Here is a 25,586-nt window from a genome sequence, read left to right as displayed (position 1 = left end):
CAAACTGAAGACTTCAGAGGGGAAGGGGGTGGGGGAATGGGAGAGACTGGTGATGGGTAGTAAGGAGGGCACGTATTGCATGGTGCACTGGGTGTTATACACAACTAATGAAGCATCGAACTTTGCATCGGAATCCGGGGATGTACTGTATGGTGACTAACATAATATAATAAAAAAATCATTTAAAAAAAAAGAAAATTTACAAAGCTTGGCATCTCTGCACCCATGGGCATGGCATAGGCGGTATAGAGCAGAGGGCCACTGCCTGTCCGGATGGGCTATGACATGTCTCTCTAGCTCACCCTTCACTGTTCCCCTTATACCTGGCTCACTTCCCTCCCTTTCACTGGCATGCCTGGCCCTGCTGGTATTTGGGTTTGTCACCTTGGGACTACACAGCTTCTGTAGCCTTCCTTGGAAAGATTCCAAGTGTTTGGTTTTTTTCTTTCCGATCTCTTTCCCTGAGGGTCCTTACACATCTGATCTTATCGTTTTACTTAATTTGGGGCCTTTACTATCTTGGTTTAAAAAGAGAAAAAAGGGGACTGGACGTGAACTGGAAATGACATTAATGCAATGACATTTCCACCCTTACCTGTGTATACCTTATGAAGAGTTGGTATCCACTCTGCCTCACACCTTAGGCTCCCTTGAGGCAGTGGATTTTATCCTAGGGTATTATATCTCATCAGTCATGACATCAGCTAATCCGGGCCCTGCTGTAGTAGAAACAAAATGTCCACTTTCTCTGAGAAGGGTGTGACTGTTGAGAGGCGTTTGCCTATTGTGTTTATCACTTAGAAAAGTTTTAAGAGCAATTTAAAGATATAAAAATTTGCAACAGTGCTGCTGGGTGCAGTTATGGTAGCTTCTTTTGCCCACTCTGGTTAGAATGCCTACCCTTAATGGAAAAGTTCTAGAGTGGCGACAAGACTTAATACAGCATTAAACTCATAACAGCACGGTTAACAGGCTACAAAGTGAAGAGGTTAAACACACTGATAGGTTTCTTCTAGTTTCTATAAAGTTGCTATATTTCAATTTCTTGCTGTACTCTGGGATGTACACAGTATTAGCTCCGGATTGTCCTAATTGTTAAATCTCATGTTCTTTGAGGACAAGGACCAAGTCTAATTTGTTCCTTGTTTTGATTATCTGTTGCTGTGTAGAAAACTACTCCAAAACATAATGGATTAAAATAAATTGTATTATTATAGTTCATGATTCTGCAGCTCAGAACTTCACACAGAGCATGGCCAGGATGGTTTGTCTTTTCTCCATGATGGTTGGACTCTCAGCTAGAATATCTCAAATAGCTGGGGGCTGAAACAGCTGGACAGGAGCCAGGAATCTCTCTCTGCATATGGCCTTTCTACTTGGGTTTCCTATTAGCATGACAGTCAGCCTCGTATATGGTGGCTCAGGGCTCCAAGAGGGATTATTCCAAGAGACAAAAAATGGAAGATGCCAGTTTCTTAAGGCCCATGTCCAAAAATTTTAGCAGTGTCACTTACGTTACATACTGTTAGTTATAGCAGTCACAGAGCTTGCCCAGATTCAAAGTGGGGGAGACATAGATCCCCCCTCTTGATGAGAGAAGTATCAAAGAATTTGTGGCCATCTTTAATCTACCATACCACTGTATCCCCAGATTCTAACACAGCACCTAGCAAAAAGCAAGTCAGAAATGAGCGAGTGACTTAGTTTTGGTAATATTGAAGTGCTTTCTTCATATTTGCTCACGAAAAGCTCATTTTTGTTGCCTAGAACACACAGATGATATTAGGACCTCAAATAAGTCAATTCCCAAATGTAGAACCAGCCTAAAGGTAAGATTACTATTCTCCAAATAGCACAGGAACAAATTCATAAAAGATGAAGTGATTATCTAACAGTAGCAAAGTAATTACTTTTTTTTTTACCTTATGAGACATTCCACCACTGTCAGAGCTTGCCCATAATTGACATCATTTATAACTTTGTATAAGCATCAATAATCCTCTCTGCCTTCAATGGGCTAGATAATCAAAATTTAGAACCAAGAAAAAATTAGAAAATAAGGAGCAATATCAAGAAGTCAGTGTGAAGGCTGCTGTTAACTGGCTCACTTTGGTATGTGTCATTATTCCATCTCATGAGAAAAACAAAGACAAGTGCCCCAGAACAAATTGAGGTACTGCAGTGCCTTGAGCATGGCATTCTTGGGAAACTCTACTTACACAAGCCTTCCCCCTCCTTTACTATACCCCACTCAATAATAAAACCTTGATTCATGCTCCTGGTTATTCATGGTACCTGGTAACAGCCATAATTACTTATCATAACTTGTTTAATAAAACATGCTTTTCTGTACTTAGTTGAGCTGGGAATTTATACCATTTGAAATCCTGTGAATGGCAAAATGACTTACTGAATCAAGAGTGAGGTTAAGGGGGGAAGGTTGCAGGAAGACGGGTCATTGCTACAGAAACTGCTCGTCTTGAATAGAGACTAGGACTTAAGAAAAACCATACTTGAGAGACACTAATTACTGGTTTTTAAAATTTGTATTTTATTGAAATGTTAGTATTTCTAGAGTAACCAAGGACTTTATTTTTTTTTAAGATTTTATTTATTTATTCGACAGAGACAGAGACAGCCAGCGAGAGAGGGAACACAAGCAGGGGGAGTGGGAGAGGAAGAAGCAGGCCCACAGCGGAAGAGCCTGATGTGGGCTCGATCCCACAACGCCGGGATCACGCCCTGAGCCGAAGGCAGACGCTTAACCGCTGTGCCACCCAGGCGCCCCTAGAGTAACCAAGGACTTTAAATTCTTCTAGAAGAGATATCAAATTCCTCTGCCATCCCTAATGTAGTATGATATCCTGATGTCTTTTAAAAAGTGATGAGGATATATATTCACTCACTTATGCAGCAGGTATTTCCTGAGTACCCACTGTGTACCAGGAACTGTGCAAATGGAAGGAAACAAAAGAAACAGCATCCCTTCATTCACAGAACTCCCCTTATAGTCTAATGGTAGAGGCAATAACACATCAAGTAAATGCATAAATAATTAAATTGATTACAAATTGCAATAAGTTCTGCAGCTTATGAAACATCAGGTTTTTGAGGGAGCTTGGAGTTATCAACTCTGGGGTCTCAAATTCAACTACTTTGAACCTAAGTGGATGTAAGACAAGAGGTGTTCTAGCAAAGAGACAAAGTCATTAAACAATGACAGAAGTGAGACTGACCTGGAAGTTTTCAGCAATAGCTCAGAGATGGTACTAGTTAACTCAGGTGAGCATGAAGAGCTGCTAACATTGACACAAACAGGAGACTATTGATGACTTGCAAGAACAACACAAAGCTTATTTGGACCGTGAGCAGCTTAACTATTTGCAAGAAGTTCCATCCTTTGAAAGGTGGGGCTATAAGTAATTTTTTCCCTACAATTTAAAATGTTTGTATTAAACAGATGAATTCAATGGGAAAAAATCAATCATCAAAAAAATTCTCATTTACCACAATGAAAAAATTCCCATTAACAACACTTTGGCATCATTTATAATGATGGACCCTACAGTTTCTTTCAAGGTAATCCACACTGAGGAAGATTAATCATTTCACTCTTGAGATCAATGAACATTACAATGTGTACTTGGTTCCATTTGTCCATGTGGTGATGGGCACTGTCCTAGGCCCTGGGCTGGAGCAGACAAAGGGCCTTCCCCATGCAGTCTAGTGAGGAAGAATGATAATGAAAAAAGGTACACATCAGGTAGATATAAGTACTTTCAAGTGACACAAAGAAAGGTTAGGGACAGAGAGTGACCATTTTAGAGTGGTCCAGGAAAGCCTCTCTGGGGAAGTGACGCTCGAGCAGAGACCTCGTGGCATTCATCTATATCTCAGATGACCTTGGATGCTTACACAACAGATTGTCACACAAGCCAGGGCCTGGCGGCGACTTGTAGGAACCCACTAATCCAGATTCTGTGACATTATATGAAAAGGTGAAACAAACCTTTCTCAATGAATTGCAACACACTGGTTACTGTACTAAGTGTTCCTGCTAAGGCGATGGGGTGTGGGTGCCTGTCCTCTAGGAGTACATTGAGAAAATTTGAATACCGCAGACAAACTGAGTACCCTCTAGAAAGAGAAACCAGCAACAGCCCTAGACTGTTTAGTTATGAAAAGAAAAAAAAATAGCAAATCTTCATCAGTGTTGAACCCAAAAGGGATTAAATATATATATATATACATATATATGTATATATACATATATATATATAAGAAAGATGCAAATATGTCTATGGAAATCATAATATATATATATATGTATATATATAGAAACCACTTGCTAATTTGGAATTAGGGAAAAGAAGAGGCAAGAAATTTACGTTTTAGGATATTTATTAAGGAAATCCAATGTTACGCGGTATTCAAGCATTCATGGAAGTAACACACACTTGAGTCTACACACAGGTAACCCCCAGACGTCTGTAACATCATCATTTGTAATTTTGCTGAGGTACAGATTTGATTCCATATGTTTTGTGTTTAACTTTCTCACGAATCTTTTGGTTAAGGACCTCCAAGTCTATTTGCTAATGGCAGGTTTTTGTGTAGTTTTAATCTAGGAACATGAAAAACATTATACCAGATACACAACTAGGGGTTGATAAACACACAACACAACAATTAACGAATAAATTGAATACATTAAGGACTGGGGGAAACTCTTTCTACAGCATCAGCATCCTCAAATCTATCTCTTGTTCACCTTTCTTTCCGAAGGGAGGCACTGCACATGATCTGCCCACATTTGCAAAAGGAGTCCCAGGTGTGGTTTGGCTCCGCATGGTTCCCTGAGATTCCGTTTGTCTTACCATGTTGCTTGTCCTGAGCAACCTCCTTTGCTTATCACTTCTGCAGTTGTTGTCCTAAGTGGGAAGGAAGATCGTTGCTACTTGCTAATAAAGCACTTTGATCTCATTTATATGAAAGGTGTTACGCATGTGAAGACGGGATCTCCTGATTTTTCAGACAACTCTTTTGTCTGATGCTAAAGTTTAGGAAACACGTTATAAAAATTACAAAGTGCTGAAGGGTCCAAGATTTATAGTGCTGACTAGCTCCTGAAATCAGCAGTCAGCACCTAAAGGTACCAAAAAGAAAGAACGTGTGACTTTCACTTCTTTGCAAATGTTCTTGGGCAGAGAAGAATAAAAAGAAATCAGAGCACAGATCTTCAAAAGGTTGTTCAGTTGATTATCTGGTATTTTGAAACTCAGATGCTCTGAGATGCTTAATAACTGTGATCAGTGATACCAGGAGCTGTCTATCTACAGCTTATCTCAGTATGGATAGGTATTTTCTAATATTTTATCCATCTTACTGCTCCATTAAGAAATTCAAAAGGCTCAAATCCATATTACTTACTTCTTAGCCATATTATTTGCTTGCCCTGTCTCTAGCTGGTTCTATCATCTCAGTTTGTCCCGAGAGAGGGCAGAGTCAATACAAGTTTGGGGAGGGGGAATAAATGATAGGGGACAGCTCATCTCCACTACACACCCTGCACCTAGCAAGTACTCAGCAGTTCGTCAGTGTCCACAGGAACTGATGTCCTGTGGATAGCAAAAGCACCGTCCTTGTAGGTGAGCTCCAACTTTCTTTCCCTTTGTAGCCACATTTTAAGAAAGATCTGCAGTCTAGCTCAGGCCCCTTAGAATCCAGGTCAGAGGGCCTCCACCACTCCACCACTTTCTAGCTGTGTTATCTTGAACATGTTTGTTTTTTTTTTTTAACCTCTCTGGATGTTTCCTTATTTTTAAAACAGGGCTAATAGTTGTACCTACCCAGGGTGATACCGATATTAAGTGAAATAAGGAAAGTGCTCAGCATAGTACCTGACCCATAATAAGTGGTTCATAAATATTTTATTGATACCAATTTGTATATATGTTTACATTATATATATTTAATAAATAGCAGGGTACATAAGAGAATGTAATTAGAAAGATACAACTCAAAAGACAATCCTTTTACTGGGTTATTTTATTATTATGGCACCTTGGTGAGGTGGTGGAAGATAGGACAGGGAGAAGTCACAACGGGCAACTAGCAAGCTAGAGCTCAAACTGGTGTGGGTGGAGCTAGGCCCCACATTTTCCTCTGTGGAAGGAAGAGTAATCCCCGGCCAGGCTATAGCCAACCAGACAGACTTCCCCTATATTTAGTGACCAGCCATTATTTGAAGGGCAGTTTCTTGGAGAAGTGACAAGAAAGGTTAATGAGGTTAATAAAACCCCATAGGACTGATTACAAATAAACCATTTGAGTAATGTGTAAAACAGGCAAAAAAAAAAAAACAAAGCAAATAAAAACAAACTTGGGACTGTTTGAGAGTTGCAAGGGCTTACAGGACAAATATTTCAAGATTCAAATTCCGGACAAAAATAATCCTGTGTCTAAATGAAGCAATCTGGCACTTACGCAGTCCTGAAAATGTGACTGTGTCGTCAGTTTTCTTATTGCTTCAAAACACTTGATCTTTTTCCCATTACTTTGGGGATCTCAGGCGTCCAAAGCAAGCCCGCTTTTGACAAGCAATTACCAGGGCAGATGGGAAAATAGCCACCATCCTCAGGGTGAGTGCCCCCATTTTGTTTTACTTGAAACATCACTAGCCATGAGGAAAATAATTCTGCTTAAAAAGCTATCTGCATTTTCAATAGCACCACCTTTCCCAGAGTCCTAGAATGTTGATGGGTAATGCTTCCAGCTGCTTTTAATGTTACCCATTTAGTAGGTATTATTTATTTGGGCTAGTGACCAACTAGTGGGATTAAATCAGCCTGCTCTATTTAAGTAAAAACTAATGAGATTTTATTGGGTTTGCATAGGAACATTCACTGCATTCACATTTTCAGAACATGAAAACGGGTTTATGCTATAACATGGAATGTTTTTGTGGTGCTGTACCAGCTTAAATAACATAATCAAAAACCCAGTGTGTGTTGTGTAGAAACCCCCCAAATATCTGAATATTAGAACCTTCAAATGTATTTAAATTATGAAATACCACATTGTAATTATATGGTAATATATAAAGGAATAATGGGGTTAGTGTTCATAAATTAAGCATTTGAGGAGGACTGTTCATTAATTCTTCCCAATCACAGGGGTACTATTTAATTCCCTAAAGTAGTCAATTATCAAACAAAACTCTCATGATGAGAAAGTCACAATGCACAGTCCAGAATGCTGGCTTCTAATAAATGGACTATAAGGCATCTGTCGCGCAGGAACCTCAAAGTAGTCTCTGAAACCTCTGAAGCAAGTGCATGAGGGCAGGTTGCAAGTATCTTCATGTACAAATATTTGAGGTGAAATTCCGTATAGCTTTCTTGAGCAGGCACCGTGTACACCAGGCACCGGGAAGGACACAGAGAGGAAAATCACAGTCTTTGCCCTGGAATAGACGATCTAAGAAAAAAAAATTGTCACTTATTTGAGACAGATAAATCAGGTTAAAACATTGTTTCATTTGATAATCTCTGGATTTAGAAGGGACCCTACAGTTCATTTTGTAGTCCAACCTCTGCTTTGTCATGACAGTTTCAACATGACACCCCAGACTACAATTTGGCAGACTCTTTTCCAGAGGTTTCTATGGAGGAGTTACAAATTCATGCCTCGCGGATTTATTTCATAACCATGCGATAGTGAACCAGTTAGTGATTTGCCTGCCTTTGTGCAGTTTATGTCCCACACCGCCCTCTTGGAGACTTCATATATCTTAATTGGCTGACTGTGTTCTGGTCTTGCTTTCACTAAAACAGTGGTTCTCAAAGTTCGGTCTTTAGACTGGCAGCATCAGCTTCACTTGGGAACTTGCTAGGAATGCATATTCTTGGGGCCCCATTCCAGACCTGTGAATCAGAAACCCGGGGAGTGGGTTTCTGTTTCACCAAGCCCTCCAGGTAATTCTGCTGTGTGATCAAGTTTGAGAACCACGGATCTGTATGCAAGAAAGATTAAGAAGGAGGACTGAGGACCAGGATCACAGTCCCCAGATGACACTCTAAAGAGAAGCTCCTTTATTCATTGCATGATGGCGGCAGATAAGCTGCTTTAAGCCCAAGTGACACCATCTGCAGCTGTGGAACTTTACAGTCTAATAAGCCTGCGGAGATGTCAGGAGAACCATTGAACCACACCTTGTGTGCAGCAGGTTTCCGTCCCTTGGAGACTTGAACCAAATAAGGACTCCTAGAGGAATTTACAGGGCAGGATTCCAGCACTAGTGAGCAGAGCGTTCTTGTGGCTTCTCTCAGCCCAGTCCTTCTCAATGCTATCTCTTGACCAGAGCTGTCAGCTCTGGAAAGGATTTCATCTGTTCCTATGGAGAAAACAACCTAACCTGCCCAACTGCTTCTAGATCCCCTGCTGGCCAGGACCTTGATTTTGAATGTTACCCTTCAAAGGATATTTATGCTCCTGTTAGCAACAAAAAGCAAAGAGTTATAACTTCCCTAACCTGGGCCTCATTTTCCTTTTTAATCAGAAACACAATGCAGTAAATTACATCTTCTTTCAGCAATTTAGTTTTCAGTGTTGTTTTTCAAACCAACCCTTGTGCTTGAGGTTAGTGTTTTTGCCTGAGGTGTTGAATGAATATTGGAAATTTGACACTGAAGACAAAAGACAACAAATAAGAAAAGAGGAGAATGGAACCAAGAGTTTATTGGAGGCTAGGGATAATTTGACTATGCCATGAAAATAACAAATACGGAATGAATTAGACCTTTTGCATCAGAACGGTCTAACAAGCAGCTTATTAGTTAAATAAGGCTCCGGGTAGAGTGTATTCTGACTTGCATTTCCCAGGATGCTCCGCTCTTCAGACCAAGCTCCAAACACCTGCAGGATTCAGCATTTAGTTAAAGGGAGAAGCAATTCCTTTGGGGTTGCTGCTTTAGCATAGTGACAGCAAGTAGACAGCTTGGCAGCAGCCTGTATTCTCCAGAGAACGGGAAAAGAGACACTTGTGAGGGGTGATCTATCCCCGTACGTGTTTCTAAAGTCACATTGGTCATGTCCATCTGAGTTCAAGTTATCTTGCTCTAACCCAGAACAGCAGACAGAGGTTCTTGTTTTTAAAGATTCAAGGAAGGAAAGCATCCCAACCATGTCTGAAGCAAAGGAGAGTGAGCCCCAAGCAAAGAGAGAAAGCACGCAGCACCTGCCATTGAGAGTACACGAACACACACAACCGACACCAAAGACAGGTACACTGGGCGCACACCTGCCATACGCATGCACAGGGCCAGCTTTATGACAGTCCAGAGAGTAGCCTCTATTAGCTCATTTGAAAGACTCAGAAGAGTTCCATATACTTAATGGGAAAAAGTTTCAGAAAAAGACAGAGCCTTGAAGGATTAGGACTCTTGTTGAGGGTAGTTTGATGTAGCAAAAATTTAAGAATTCAAGATGTTTCCCCAAGATGGGCCAAGGACAGGCCAGGTATGAATACTTCCTTTAGGTGGTGATTTGAAGACACCAGGGACTCTCTGGGCAAGGAAATGGGGAGGAACCACAATGGGAATGATGAAAAGCATAGAAAGTAGGATTGCGGCACTACCAAAGACAGACCCACGCAATATCCAGCTCACTCCTTCAACAAGGACCTAAACTAGGAAAAAGATGAATTATACAGGCTGCCTTGGATATGAGAGGCACAATCTGAACAGACGGTGTGAAGGGTGGAGAGACTACATTTCAATGGCTGTGTGACTCAGGAAAAATAGATACAAGGCTACCATCCACAATTATGAAAAATTGAATTTAGAAGCCCGGAGTGCACAAAATAGCAGTTGAGCTAAGCAGAGTGTCACAGTACATCATACTTGCAGGAGTATATATGAAGGCTCCCTAAGGGCCATCTGGAGCAGGAGAAGCCTTGGGAAGCAAGTAGACTCAAGAGCTTTCTTTCTGAAATGGAGAGTTTGCCTGGGAAGATGTTTTCCCTAGACTTCTGCATGCAGTGCCAATCAAGATTACTGCAAATTAAAAAAGAATACTTTAATACCGTCCTGAAATCTAGACAACTTCCACTGACACAGGATGACTGATGTTGGTCAAAGATTATAGTAAGTACCAGTAATCCAGGAATGAAAGGAGCTGAGAGTTATTCTTGTGAAAAATAGATGACATGGAGTGTGTAAATAATGGGAGCAAATGCAGCAAGATATAGGGAATCTTAGAACATTTAAAGCCTAATACATTACAAAGAGAGCTCAATGCTGATAAATGTAGAATAATAAGTTTTATGGGGCTTTATCATATGCTATAAGTTGGTGTGCATCATAAAATATGAGAAATAAAAAAATAGGGTAGTTGAAAGACAAGTCTGCGCATTATTTATGAATGATGAAGAGTGAAATGAATGAGAAGAAGAACAGGTAGACAATGTCTTGAATAATGATGACTTTGATGAGTCGTTTTCACACAAATCTGTGTGCTTCATAAAATATGAGGAATATTAAAGAGCAGAAGAGTCAAAAGACAAGTCTACTCAGAATGAGATACGGAATGAAGGAAGAGAGAAATGCAAGAGAAATGCATGGAATAATGATGACTTTTATGAGACTTTCACTCACCAGCCTGGATCCTTCATAAATATAAACTGTATAGAAAATAAAAGAGCAGCAAAGAGAAGAGACAGGTCTGTGTCTGTCATAAAATATGAGCAAATAATGCCAACTAGGCTTCACAAAATAAAAACAAAAATAATTGAGCCTAGTATAGCTGTGGGAAGACACAATGTCTAGAGTAATATGAACAAATAAAATGAGTAAATGTGGAATTGTCTTGCTGAAAGGGAATCAGCGACCACCTAGGTAGGCTTTATTGTTGCAAAGGCCACCTTGTTAACAGGTAGAGCCTTGGTAAGTTTGGCGTTACCCCATACCCTGCCAAAAGCAGTCAGCGCCTAGGACTCAGGAAGCCGTGTTTAACTGATTTTCCAGTGCCTCTTCTCAGCCCTTCTAGCTCCAATCCCTAAATAGTTTGCAGGAGATTTTCCCACCTTGCTTCTACTTCATCTATACCCTGCTTGTCAAATTTTGTTTTATAAAGACCTTCAAAAGGTTACTGTATAAAACTAGAGACATCCTTTCATTTTCATTTCTTGTTACATTGGACTTAGAACCTGGGACCAGATCTGTCAGGATTAGTTCAAAATCCAGAACTCATTGACTTTCAAATAAATGTCTTCTCTATTAGAACAAATGGGATTTCAAAATCTCAAACTTTCAAAATCTCCCCAAAAGAGACTAGGAGAATCAGACAAGCCAAAGCAAGTGCCAATATGCCATTTGCATACCATTCAGAACCATGACTTACAGAACTCATAAAATGTACAGCTCATTGGAAAGAAGAAAACCACTGATCTATGTCAAAACTAGGGAAGTTGGTCTGAGAGCTCAATACAGCAATAGCAACAGTTATACTAGCTTACTTCTGGATAGTACTTAATGGCTTGTAGTTTGTTTGGGGGGAAGGCCTTAGGTAATGCAGGATAAATCCTATTAGCATAACTTATACCCATTCCTCTGATTGTGTGTGATGGAATTTAGTGTGGAGTTTATTGGCTATAACATATAAAACAAACTTGGGCTGGTAACCATCTTCTGATTTTTGAGATTTTTTTCTCTCTCTAATGATTTTTGTAGCCATGAGCCTTTAGATACATTGCCTCAACTTGCTAATTCTGTTTGAAGAAGGGATAGTGCTAGGGTGGAATTATGGTTACTTTGGAAAGTCATGTTTGCCCAAATAACATGGCCCTCTTTAATCCAAGATTAAGAGTTCCTGGATCTGCTGAATCCTACTTGGTGAAAAAATGACATTAACGCCCTAGGAAAAAAAATCACCGACCTTGCTCAACCTTCCTCAACACTACCAGCTCCAGGTATAATATGCACATTCTAGAGCTCAGGGCTGCCAAAACTAGGATTGGACTGCCCCCTCCACAAGTGGTGAAAAAACTACCACCCAGTCCGTGCTGCCCCCAATAATGGCAGACCAGTGAAAAATCTTTGCCCGGAATTTGCTCCTGGGCCCTCTTCTTACCTGTCAAACTCCTGAAATTTGTTACAGCTTGGTCAGGCTAGAGATGAAAGTATACACATTTTAGTGGACTACGTCTAGAAGACAGCCCTGTTTAGGGGCTAGTTTAATAGATTCCCATTTTTTGGCAAGGGTGAAACTCCTTTGTTTAAAGGGAAAATCATCTGAAATATTTTATTTCAATTAGGCAAAGGAAACAGAATACTATAGCCAAGGAACATGTCTCTTTTGCAGACTAACTCTTAAAATTTATCCAAATAAGTCTACTTTTTTAAAAGAATTGCTTTTTCAGAAAAGGCAGTTTGGTGGTATGTATCAAGAGCTTTCAAAATATTCACACCTATGTATGTAAATGCATAGAAAATGCACACAACAAAATGATGTTGCTGATTACCTCTGAGAAGACCCAAGAACTGGGAGGGAGGTGGTGAGCAGAGACTTTAGTCCTATGTTCTATATATTTATGTACTAACTAATGAATTTTAATTTTAATAAGACAAAAATATTCTTCCACAACTAGGACTGTCTCCCAAGGAAATAATAAGATATTCAATGCTGGAAAGGTTAAGAAACTATGAAATGTCCTGGGGCGCCTGGGTGGCTCAGTCATTAAGCGTCTGCCTTTGGCTCAGGGCGTGGTCCCGGGGTCCTGGGATGGAGCCCCACATCAGGCTCCTCTGCTGAGAGCCTGCTTCTTCCTCTCCTGCTCCCCCTGCTTGTGTTCCCTCTCTCGCAGGCTGTCTCTATCTCTGTCAAATAAATAAATAAAATCTTAAAAAAAAAAACTATGAAATGTCCTAAAATAAGGAATGGATTAAACAAGTTAAGGAATGCTGTTTTAAGGCTATATTGTATAATCACAAAATGATATATTAAGGAATTTCTGATTACATTGAGCAATGTTAATACTATACTGTTAAAAATATCAGGATGCAAATCTATACTGAGTATAATCCCGATTTTGATGGGTAAGAAAGATATACATGCCATACTCAAAATGTTATTAGTAGCTACTACTGGGTTGGTGAAATTAATGTTTTCTTTGTTATACTTGACTGTGTATTCCAAAGTGTCTCCATCTTGGTTTCTGGAACCTAGTTTCAACATGCTTTTGTATTTGCCTTTGATCTTGTGTTTCAGGCGTGCTTGTGTGATTCGAGGCCAAGTGGTGGCCGTAGATGGAACCCCTCTAGTAGGGGTGAATGTTAGTTTCTTGCACCACAGTGATTATGGGTTTACCATCAGCCGGCAAGATGGAAGGTACGTCTAGTATTGCTTCTAATCATTGTGGGGGCCAAATACTGACTTCTAACTATGAGTCAAACCAGGGCTTAGATAATACAGTGTTTGTAAGCCCATCTTCCTTCTAGCTGTATTTCAGAAAGTCATTGGTGATGTTTATTTCCTCTATTCCCCAACTAAATCAAACCAAATTTCTCTTCTAACCATGCACTATTACTCAAGTCTTCTTGAAACCCTGGCCATGTGGAAAGTTTCCTAACCTTCACCAATTCTATTTACCAATCTGGCTTCAAAATTCAGTGTGATGATGCAGGTCATAAAGAGGGAGCCATGGAACACTTAGGCTGTTCTCCCATGGCTGCCTCAAAATATTTCAGAAGTGAAGATGTCCGAAAGGGTTCTTCCAAAAGTACAGAATTCAGCCTCATTAAGATATTTATTTTTAATGCGTCCTCCCTAGACAGCCTATTTTACTAGTGGCTGCAACTGATTGACAAGCATGGTCAGCCCAACCAATTCCCTTCAGTGTCTATATAACTGTAGTGATTTAACCTCAACACCAACCACCAGGCTACTCTCTAAGGGCTTCTCAGGTTCTCTGAGACCCGGGAAGCAAGACCATTAAGTAAAATCTTTTTATCCGAGAAAAGGATTTGCTCACAAAACATTGCTGTTTATCATTTAGGTAGACATTTTGTCTACCATTGAGATAGACATTTGTTCAGAATATTTGAGTCAATAGGCCCATGTGTCCAGCTTAAAGGTACCTATTTATGACTCTCAGGAACATCATAATAATGGCCTTGAGGTGCCCTGGTCTCCAGATGGCTACCCTTAAAATGAATACTCACAACAAGCTGCTTCAGGAGTCACATAAAGAGATGTTGGCTTGGAACTTTATCATGGTGTGAGAGACCATCTTATTTCAAGAACCTGCAATCAAACCTTATTAATCCTGAGCACTCCAGAATTGTTAATTGTTCAACCTGGGCTATGCTGAATTAATTTTTTTCAACTGCCTGTCAAGAAAATGCTTATAAAAATTAGTTAAAGAAGCTAATAAGGAAAAGTTTTAACATACTTAAGAAAAACAAACCGTTTCTAAGACTTCGGTAAATCATATGAATGATTTGTATGTAAATTATATTGCTAATTATTAAGTAGCCATCTATTTTTTAGAACAAGCTTGGCAAAACTATTCTGGGTACAGATAGTCTGAATACACACACACACATCCATTGCATATATATGTATATATGCAATAAAAAGTATATTTCCTTTCAAATAGTCCATAATTGGAGCCCTCTACTAATTCAAAAGGACCTTTCTCCCAGTGTGATTGAATGATAAAAATTTGGTAGTTCTCTCACCAGTAACTGGTACACAGAAGTGGCCTCTACGTTGCCCGCATGTTCAACCATGTGCCAGAAATTGAGAAATGGATTATTTCTTTAAATAGAATGTGCCCTCAGAGACATTTGACCTCTCTTGGAGAACTCATGGGCCTTTAGGGGTTTTTTTAGCATGTGTAGAAAGGTTTCAGTGAGTTATTTGATATTTACAAAAGAGCTTAAAAGAAACAAGTTCTAAAATATCTAAAAATTTCTGTTTCCAGTTTACTGAAAGCATTAAAGAGGAACAATTTTTGTCATCATTTTTGTGTTTTTTGTTTTAAGTAAAATGCCAAGACCCTCGTCTGCTGAGCTCTCTGTGAAAACTAGGTTTATGTAGATGACAGATACAGCCGGAGTCCCCTCTGGCGATAACTCTCCCCTCAGGCTCCACAGAGGGTGTAAGCATTCAAAATCTGTGCCCCAAATGCCAAGCAGACTGTCCCTCTGTCATCTCCTGGACATAAAGTGACAGTGTGATGGTAGTTTCCATTTATATGTCTCTGTGTGTTGCTCTCTCAGACTGAGTAAGTACATCTCAAAAGCAGAGTATCGTAAGGAAACGATACCAGAGAGCAAAAGGATTCTAGAAGGGCTGAGATTAGCATTTAAATATCCAGTAGACAGAGTGTGATAGGTAAGATGCTGTAAGGGGCCCTCTGTCTCCATATCTCAGTTCAACCTGTCTGCCACCTTGCCTGTAGTTCCCACCAATGGCATCGCTGCTTTGGGTTAAGCTGTTGACTCTAAAAGTCCCAGTTAAATGCAAATATGTTGTGTGGGATGTAGAACTAATTACCCCCATTATCATCCATTTGCACAAGTTAATTGACAACTTTCCCTAGAGAACCAGGAAAAGTCTAGGTCATGGGACCAAAGTGATCTATAAAAAGCAGAAGGAAGGATGGCAGTGGAAGGAGCCCTCTAAAAGTAAGAAGACATTAGACATGCAGATTGGGAGAGGCCAAAGTAGCAGAATAGAAGAAAAAGGCAATTCTAAAGGAAAAAGGAATATGTATGATTATCTACTGTATGCCAGGCATTTCCGTAAGTGTTGATCTGTGTCATCCTCACAACAGCTTTATGAGATAGGAAGCATTATTATCATCCTCCCCATTTGGCAGATGAGAAAACATATCCAAATTAACACAGCTAATAAGGGTCGAGCCCAGAATTTGAACCCCCAAGTAATCTGGCTCTTATCTTCTATGATTAGCCACCTTCAACTTAGATTATATAACAGGTGCTCGGGAAAGTTTTGAAAGAGAACTTTTTATATTATAGTTCAGCTAGTGATAAGCACAATAGGTGAAGTGCTGACCTTCTTAGAAGTCTCCTGAGAAGCATTAAAGGTCTCAGGAACTTTGGAAGACTTTGGAAAATGAAACAGGGAGTTCCCTCTGATTCCCCTCAAGTCAAGAGTTTGTGGATTTATGGATACCATAAGGCAGAAATAAGCATTTTGCATTGGCCTCAATAGTCTTCCATCTATGGTTAGGACTGGGCTGACTTATTATGGATTGACAAGTCTCCAAACAAATAGGTCCTCTCCCTTGGGTCTTTTGTACTCACTGTCATATGACTCTAAACCTGTTCTTAATGACCCATGCCAATGGTGATCATTTGTGGTGGGGGAAATTCTAAAGAATTAATGATCCAGGGAACATGCAATTTGGCATTGGAATGATTAGGTGGAATTTTGGCCACAGATCCACCTTCTGCCTCCATGGCAATTAATGAGTCAGTCTGACAGTGTTTACTATGTTTACCAGCTAGGTGGGAAGAGGAAAAATCAGTCAGGGTTCTCCAGAGAAACAGAACCTGTGTGTGTATATGTGTGTACATACATACATATAAATGTATACATGAGAGAGAGAAAGAGAGATTTCAAGGAACTGGCTTATGTGCTTGTGGGGATTGGCAAATTCAAACCTGTAGAGACTGGTAGACTGCAATCTCTTGGTAAGGAGTTGATGCTACCTCTGCAGTCTTGAAACAATTCCTTCTTCCTCAGAGATTCAGTTTTGCTCTTACGGTCTTTCAGTTAATTGGATGAGGCCCTCCCACATTATCAAGGGTAATCTCTTTTACTTAAGGTCAACTAAGTGTAGCTGTTAACCACATCTACACAATGCCTCCACAGCAACACCTAGATTAGTGTCTGAATAACTGGGTACTACAGCCCTGCCACGTTTGACAGATAAAACTAAACCATCACAGGAAACCTAGGGGAAGTTCCCAGAAGAAGTTAAAAATTAGTATCAGCTTATGGAGATAATCAAAAGCTGGCCTGCCGTTCATTTGGACTATAAGAGGATATATCTGTAAATGTAATAAGGCAATGGATCTGATTTGAGAAGAAAGTTAACATTTGTTGAGTCCTTGACCCTTAAGTCTTTCTCTTATACTGCAGCTGAGTGATAGATCATATTAGCCCCATTTTACTAATGAGAAAACAGAAAACCATGGAGGTTAAATAATTAGCCTGAAGGCACAAAGTTAACGTGGCAGAGCTGGGATTAGAACCCAGGTGTGTATGAAACCAAAACCCCATTCTTTCTACAAAACAAGATGCCTGCCCTGTCTGCTTAATCTTTCTAGAAGTAGAGAATAATTCCCAGGTACATGCGTTTTTTTGTTTGGATAGTGTGTGTGTGTGTGTGTGTGTGTGTGTGTGTGTGTGTGTGTGCATTTGTTTTTGTTTTCAAATAAATAAGCACTTCCGTTTTAAAGAGGCAAGAGCCAAGGTTTGCGCAAAGCAAACTTGCCTGAGGACATGGAGGTAAATCAACATAGAATGTGAACTAGAGGAAAGGTCTCTTGACAAGTTGTAGGATTTTCCCCACCATACTTGCCTTAAATTGCTTCTGTATTATCATGAATTCAGCCTCTCTGTCTTAAATCATAAGCCATTTGGGTTTTCTTTTTTTAGTTCAAACCTAGATTATTTTCTATAACTATTGTAGTTCTTCAAACCCTCTTTTTGGAATCTGCCTTATTATTACAGCCACTTGACTGAAAAAGTAACAATAAAAAATACAGTATTAGCCACCCTTTATTACTGTCCATTTATCTTTATCTGGAAGATTTCTACAAGACATGATCGGCAATACTATAATAAATATAAGTGTCATATGAAGGGGGTGGTGAGATATCCATAATTAAGTCTGATTCCCTATTAGGGCATTCTATCATTGAAAAAGTGTTTTCCAGAAAGATCTCTTTTAATGCAGGGAATTGCTTACATCTCTCTCCTGTGGATTGAAGTTGCTTTGAATATTAAGGAGCATCACATTGCCCTTTATCCATTTTTATGATAGAATAGTAATAATTTATCATCTTAGTTTTGCATAGTATTTTATGCTTTTTTTGAATGCTTTCAAGTACATTATCTCAAAGACATCGTTATGCTTACAAGAGAAGTAAGGTAGAATCATCTAGTGCAGAATGAACTGAAATCTGAGTCTGTTGTGCTCCCATGCAAGAGTGATGTCGGATACCACATCAAGTGATGGACAGAATTGGCTTACAGGAGAGGTAGTCTTGCTTTGTCAGAGATATGCAATGTTGTCAGCTGAGATGGATAGGGTCCATTACAGGCTGTCTTACAAAAGGAAACCAAGAGGCATTCTAGACGGAACCAGAAATCCTAAATGTAGACTTCAAGTAGAATCAGGAGCTGAAGTGGGCAGGCAGAAGTGGAGGGTTCAGGCCTGGTATTGTTCAAAATTTCTCTGAACACTTTCCTCTGCTGCTCTTTCTCCAAATGCCATCTCAAAGACACCACCAGATTTCTGACACTATGTCTGTGACTCTGAACAAGAGAGTTAACCTTTTGGCTCTTTACTTTTCTTGAGTTACATTATAGTAATTTTTTCTTGAGGATGAATAATGTATTATATTAAAGACGCTGCTGAATGTTAAGTGGTAAGATATGGCTTTGCAGAAATACATGCAGTGATTTTGTTTAAAATAGTATTAAAGCTGGTTTACAAATTTGGGGTGAATATCAACTGGTGATATGGAGTTTTTTCTCAGAAGTCTACTGGATAGTGAAAAGAAGTCATCCATATATTTAGTTAGAGGGAATTTATAAAACAGAAATACGAGTGGATGGAATTGAGTCCCAAAGGAAGGAAAGTGCACTAAAATGACCTATTTTTTTAACTTGCACTTTAGTTTGGTGGTTCATTTTGTTGAAACTGTCTTATATTTTTCTTTCTCAGCTTTGACCTCGTAGCCGTTGGCGGTATTTCTGTCATCTTAATCTTTGACCGATCACCTTTCCTGTCTGAGAAGAGGACACTCTGGTTGCCTTGGAATCAGTTCATTGTGGTAGAGAAAGTAACCATGCAGAGAGTTGTATCAGAGCCACCATCCTGCGACATCTCCAACTTTATCAGCCCAAACCCTATCGTGCTTCCTTCACCACTCACATCATTTGGAGGGTCCTGTCCAGAGAGGGGAACTATTGTTCCTGAGCTGCAGGTGGGTACATTGGACTTTGGATGTATAAAATCACAGTATCATGGAGTGGTCCGCGGTGTATAATAGCTGGATTCCTTTTCCTGGTGCTTCTGCCAGCCCCATAATGGGCTGCCCTTCATTTATCGAGAGAAGCCTTCAAGTGTAATCTCTCTGGCACACATTTGCAAAGTGACTGGCCAGGGCTATAGGGTGCTATCTATGGCCATAGAACAAAGCAAGATGAACTAGCTGTCATGAGAATTAAACCCCAAACCTTGACCTAATGAACACTGTGCTCTAAAGAACAAAGCTAGCTAGCTAGCTCAATAGTGATAACAGTATAATCAATGAGGTAGGATCGTTTGTGGTTCTGAAATTAAAGCTCCTCAAGAAATCTAGTTTTCTTCCATTGTCTAGTTTGTATCCATTGTCATTGTTCTTAGAAGTCATGACAACACCTCTTGTTTAGCTGTGTTTGGTGAAGGTGGTTTTCAAGCATATGGGTTTTGTTTAAAGCTTTGCTTTTGAGTGTTCAAGCTTTATAGTTACAGGAAGACATATTTTTGAACCTTGGTATTTTATAGTTCCTGAAAATTTTTCTTTATTGGGCCTTCAGTATTTTCATTTCAATATTAAGCCATTCAAACATCTATAGTATAATTTCCTCATCACATTATAGAAACACTTTAATGACAGTTAAATGCAGAAGCCACCAAAATGGACCCAAGTCATGCAGATCCAGAATTCAAGAAGTATACTCGACAGAAAGTAAATGGACATTCCGAGATTGAATTGGTTTTTCTTCCATCACAACATTCCCAGCAGCTGTTAGCAATGCCCCGAGGATACCACCTGTGAAAGACTGACAAAAAAAAAAAAAAAAAGCGGGAAAAGGAGTCCAATGAGTTGCCCCTCCTGTCTTTTCCATTGGTTTTCCTTAGAAAAGAAGAAAAAACAAGACCATGTGTCATGAGTGCATTGAACTGGGACACCAGCTTCTGTATACTTGTCAAGTACGGGTCTCTTTCAGTGCAGAAATTTTCAAACTGCTCTAAGATTGCATAAACGTTTCCGTAGGGAAATGAAATACTAAGGTGGTAAGTGTCCTGCTGGCCTTCACTATTGTACTTCTGCCACCATCTAAGAAGACAAAGCCATTGGACAGCTTGGGTATCAGCTAGCTAATGTAAAGGAAGGAAAATCAGGCAAAGAATATACAAAAGCAGTTTGTGTCCCCAGAAAAAGAATGACCAGAAATCCTGGACAATGTGAGATGTGTTAACAACCTGTCCTACTATGTGTGCTCGTTTGGAAAAGGGACAAGAGACAAAGTTCTGAGCTAAAAATGAGTGAGGGAACAAAAATATCCGCACTCTTCATGTCACCGTGGAAAATACATTGAATAGGCTCTTTCTTCGGCTGAGTTTTGAAAATTGAAAGTCATGGAAATAAGATTCGGTTTTAGTGACCACGTTTGATTGTTCACTCCATCTGTGTGAATAAACAAATAAGTAATAGCAATTAATTAAAGAAGCCAAGTGGCAGTTTCATTCTGGGACCAACGTTTAGTGTAAAATGTGCACAGGAGTTAAAGGGAGTTATTTGCTTCTCAGTCACAGGTGTCAACTTGGAAAAACTTATTCCCAGCTATTGATACATCAAAGCACAGAGAAATATGTAAGCAAAATTTGATTAAAAAATTGACCCTCAGGGTCATTCCAAAGGTCCAGAGAAGACAAGTTTGATGGCATCGGTAAAGATTAATTCTAGGGAAACCATAATCTCTGTCATAAAATATCACTTTGCTGAGCCTCTTTCTGGAGTCCTTCCTCCTAGAGAGCCTGGCCTGAATAAGGGTTACAGCAATGGTTTTGTGATATATGACTTAAAACACCAAACAAGATTCTGTGTGTGTATATATAAGAAAAAGACCCCTCAGCGGAGCCCATAGCACTGAAATGCTTGACATTCAGCAGTGTGATCTTTTCCAACTCCTACTAAGCAATTTTTGGAACACTGTGGAAAAACTAAAACTGTTCTTTTCACAGTCTTTCCTGGCAGGGAAGAAAGGAGTGCAGTCCTCAGGGTTGCTTGGCTGTCTTGGCCCCATGCAGATTCAGTGCAAAATTCAGAACCTGTGGCCACATGGCCTCACCAAGATCCGTGCCTTGGCAGCCACAGGACCCCTTTAACCTCTCTCCTTTGGTGTGTCTCCAAGACGAGAAAGCATGCGGTGTCCTCCTCTTACCCTGACCGCCGATACAGCCAATCTGGCTTTTTGTCTTTCAGGTTGTCCAGGAGGAGATCCCCGTTCCTTCCAGCTTTGTGAGGCTGAGTTACCTGAGCAGCCGCACCCCTGGGTATAAAACCCTGCTCCGGATCCTTCTGACGCATTCGACCATTCCTGTGGGAATGATAAAAGTACACCTCACGGTAGCTGTGGAAGGGCGACTCACGCAGAAGTGGTTTCCTGCTGCGATGAATCTCATCTACACATTTGCTTGGAACAAGACCGACATCTATGGACAGAAGGTTTGGGGCCTGGCAGAGGCTTTGGGTATGTTGAACTAATTGTATGTAAATAGCAGCATTATGTTCACAAAACAGGAAATACTAGTTGCATATTAATTTGTATGTGGAATAATTATGTACTGAAACATTATGGTTTTCTTTTATTTAAGGGATCTAAGGCATTTTTTTCATTCAAACCACTCTCTTTGGACCGATTTAGAGTTCCTTTTGACAGATTTTTGCTTCAAAACTAGTTTAGTTCTCCTCTCAGGATGGCTGCATGTCAGTGGCATCACACACTGACTTGTAACTGTCTCCAGAGCTGAGTATTGCCTTCTAACTGTGACCTTTGGTGTGGTGTTCTTTAGGCCATGTTTTTGGGTTTGACATTTAGACTGTCATTTCCACTTAGAAACTACAAAATTTTAACTTATAGGCATCTCCACTTATTATCTCTTCTGTCTAAGATGGTTAGACTCCATTAACTTGTTACTTCAGTAGGTTAAATGCAAAAAAAAAAAAAAAGCTCACCTTCCTAGTCCTTTTGATTTTCTGTTATTTCAAGACTTTTAAACCTAGAATCTTCAAGATAGTAGGGACCTTTAGAGGTCCTTTGGGCCTACAGTTCTCAAATATTTCATTCTGTCAGACAAATGACATTTTAAAAAATTAGACTGAAACAGACTTCCCAACTATTTATTTTGCCAAGTAAGAATATCATAAAAAGAAAAGAAAAAAATCTACAATCTACTACTCGCCTACTGCTACCGTAATTTCATCAAGGACAGGGCTATCTTAACATCAAAAAAGGAAATATTCTGTCTTAAAAAAAATGCCAGTAAGCAATCTAATAACACTGAGGCTCAGAGACAGATAAACAGACAGACAGCAATGTCTTGTTTTCCCTCTCACTCTGTAGAAGACCAGGAAAACTTCCTAAGGGACCTGACACAGGTCTGTGGAGTCACAGCTGGGAGCCATTGATTCGTGTGCCTTCAGGCAATATCTCATGGAAACCACCCTTGGACAGATGAGAAGACTATTTTTAAATTTCTCCAGAGGAGATGTTTTCATATCCTCCCTTGGAAGTGTCTATCATGGAATAACTCCCATATAACTGACATATATCTTTTAGACTGTGGTGTGTCAATTGCCTCCCTTTCTTTCCAGAGGAAAACTAACAGAGGGGGGGAAACAAAGACCGGTGACTCTTCTTTGCCCGAGAGATCCCTATATATTCAAATAATTAACTTCTCTCCGCTGGACTTTATTAGAATGCAAGAAACATAGAGTGGTTCAGATTTCCTCAGTTAGTGAGTTGTAAAGACATGGGAACGTAAGAAAGAACAGGAGAAGGCATCAGCAAACTGCAGCCTTGCTGAAGATACATTGTAGTTCTAGGAAGCCAGCATCCACTCTGTCAACATAGCAACAGCTCTAGTTGTCCCCTGGGCAGCAAGAGGCCACTGCCACCCTCCATGGTGACTCGGCTACACAGGTGCCTGAACTCATCACTTCTCCCAAAATAACTATCCTCCCTTCCTCTCAGCTCTTCAAACCCCACAGTCTGGTGACTTGCTCTGTATCTTGCATCCAGATTCCTCTTAGAATATCGGATTGTGTCAGCCATAGAGTAAACACCCTAAGCAGAGCTCTACCCTTAGGCTAACTACCATCGAGGTTGTTGGCCAGCCTATGGACTCCTGCTCGATCCCTATTTCAGTGAGTGTAGTGGTTAAGAGAACAACTTTGGAGCCAGACTCCCTCCATGGGTTCCAATCATTGCTTGTCTACTTACTAGCTATGAAACATTGGGTCCGTGAGTTAATCTCCAGGTGCCACGGTTTCTCCGTCTATAAAATGGGTATCATAAAGAGAATGCTACTCATAGGTTATTATACTAGGAGGATTAAATGAGGTAAGTAACGTGAAGGGCTTCACACATGGTAGGCACTCAACCAACGTTCAGCACTGGTACTGTTTTTGCAGCTCTGCTGGTGGCCAGAGTATTGGGATCACAAGGTATAAAGCATGGAGCCTACGCAGGTGTTTGTTGTCTCAGCTTCTCTAAGTAGGGAACTGGGTGTAGCAGGCAAGCACTCAGTAATTCTCCATTTTCCCTCCCTGCCACACGCACACACATAATCTCTTCTTTACCCTTGTCTGGGCTATGAGAGGCTGGCTTCTAGGGACCTCATTGCCTGGACTCGTTCACTCTCTGGGTTCCCATTTGATATAGTCAGTGGGTGGCACCATCTGGTGGAAGGAGAAGGAGGTCAGGGTATTTACCCCTGTCCCTGCCTCATTGCAGTTCCTGCAACAGCTACAATAGAAGATGGCGGCTCCTGGCCAGTAGCCCCTCGTCCACATCCCCAAGCTCTCTAGTCTTCTGTATCATCATTCCGTCCCTTTGCCCCTGCAAACCCAGAAGGCTTCTCTCAGTGTTGCCAGTCCCTGAGTGGGTCACCATCGCTTGTCGATTCCCTTAACCCTGCTCATGCTGCTGAACTCTCTGCCTGAACACTTGAGCGTGATGTGTGATTCCTGCTGGGACCTTGACTGGTGCATACTCAAACCTCATGTTCTCTCCAGGATATTGTCCTAAGGGCTTTGTTTTCCAATTCCTTATTACCCTTCACAGAACCCCTGCTGAGTCATTGACTTTTCTGTTTGTTTTTACTTTTTTCTTAAGTTGTGACACTTAGCGGTTTACCCATTACTCTCAGGAAGAGCTGACCAAGACAATGTCTAGCAGCCATTTCTTGCCAGGGTTCACATAAATGCAGTTCAGCCTTACTTTTTTAAATAGCAGCTTTATTGAAATATAATTCACATACCACAAAGTTCATCTGTGTAAAGTGGACAATTGAGTGATTTTTAGTATTTTCACACTGTTGTACAACTATTAGCAATGTCTAATTCCAGAACATTCTCAGCATTGCCCCACAAAGTAGCACCCCACACACACTAGCAGTCACTCTCCACTCCTCCCTCCCCTCCAGGCCCTGACAGCCACCAGTCTCCTTTCTGTCTTTATGGATCTACCTCTTCTGAATATATCAAACAAATAGAATCATCCAATATTCAGTGTTTCATATCTGGCTTCTTTCTCTTGGCATAATGTTTCCAAAGCTCATCCGTGTCAAAGCATGTATCAGTGCTTCCTTCCTTTCTATGACTAAAGAATATTCTTTTGCATGGATACCACATTTTATTTGTTCGTTCATCAACTGAGGGACATTTGGGCTGCTTTACACCTTTTGGATATTGTGAGTGGTGCTGCCCTGAACATTCATATACAAGTATTTCTTTGACTGTCTGTTCCTACTTCCTTCTCAAGGGAGTGTACCCAGGAATAGAACTGCTGGGTCATATGGTAGCTCTGTGTTTGACTTGTTGAGAAACCACCAAACTGTTTTCCATGGTGTCTGCGCCATTTTATCAACCTTACTTTATGCATAAACTGTGTTACTTCTCTTTCTTTTAAATACCTCCAGTGCTAAAGATTCTAAAATTCTCTTCCTTGTTGTAGGTAAGCACTCTTAATGACTTAGCCTCTAATATGCCCATGGATTCTTGAATAAACAACTAAAACACGAAGAAAAGCAAACACTTTCTGGTATACACACCAGTGATGAAGCCTCCATTCCTACTGTTTGCCAATAGCTATTAGTTTACTTTCTGTTCCTGCAGTCATATTCCTGGTCAAAACTCCCTGAAGCATTCTAACTATAAAATGGCCTTAATTAAAATGCTAAAATGTATGTTGTTGGTTCATTTTTAAGGCTAATAACAGTAACAAAAGCAAAAGAAATTTGATCTACTCAGAAATAGCCAAAGACAGAGGGA

The 25,586-nt window shown here is 40.3% G+C and overlaps 1 protein-coding gene across 1 annotated transcript in view; it reads left to right on the top strand.

Moving 5' to 3' along the window:
* TENM1 (teneurin transmembrane protein 1) overlaps window positions 1-25,586 on the top strand; it is a 761,614-nt gene that overhangs the window by 609,670 nt on the left and 126,358 nt on the right. Inside the window, exons 18-20 of the mRNA XM_034649058.1 lie at window positions 13,267-13,386; window positions 18,986-19,247; window positions 21,516-21,783. Of these exons, the coding sequence (XP_034504949.1) occupies window positions 13,267-13,386; window positions 18,986-19,247; window positions 21,516-21,783 (650 nt within the window). The remainder of the gene's footprint in view (window positions 1-13,266; window positions 13,387-18,985; window positions 19,248-21,515; window positions 21,784-25,586) is intronic.

Source organism: Ailuropoda melanoleuca, chromosome X, assembly GCF_002007445.2.
Source record: "Ailuropoda melanoleuca isolate Jingjing chromosome X, ASM200744v2, whole genome shotgun sequence".
NCBI classification, from domain to species: Eukaryota; Metazoa; Chordata; class Mammalia; order Carnivora; family Ursidae; genus Ailuropoda; species Ailuropoda melanoleuca.
The sequence above is the reverse complement of the archived record's forward strand: the minus strand, read 5'-3'. Positions and strand labels throughout refer to the sequence as shown.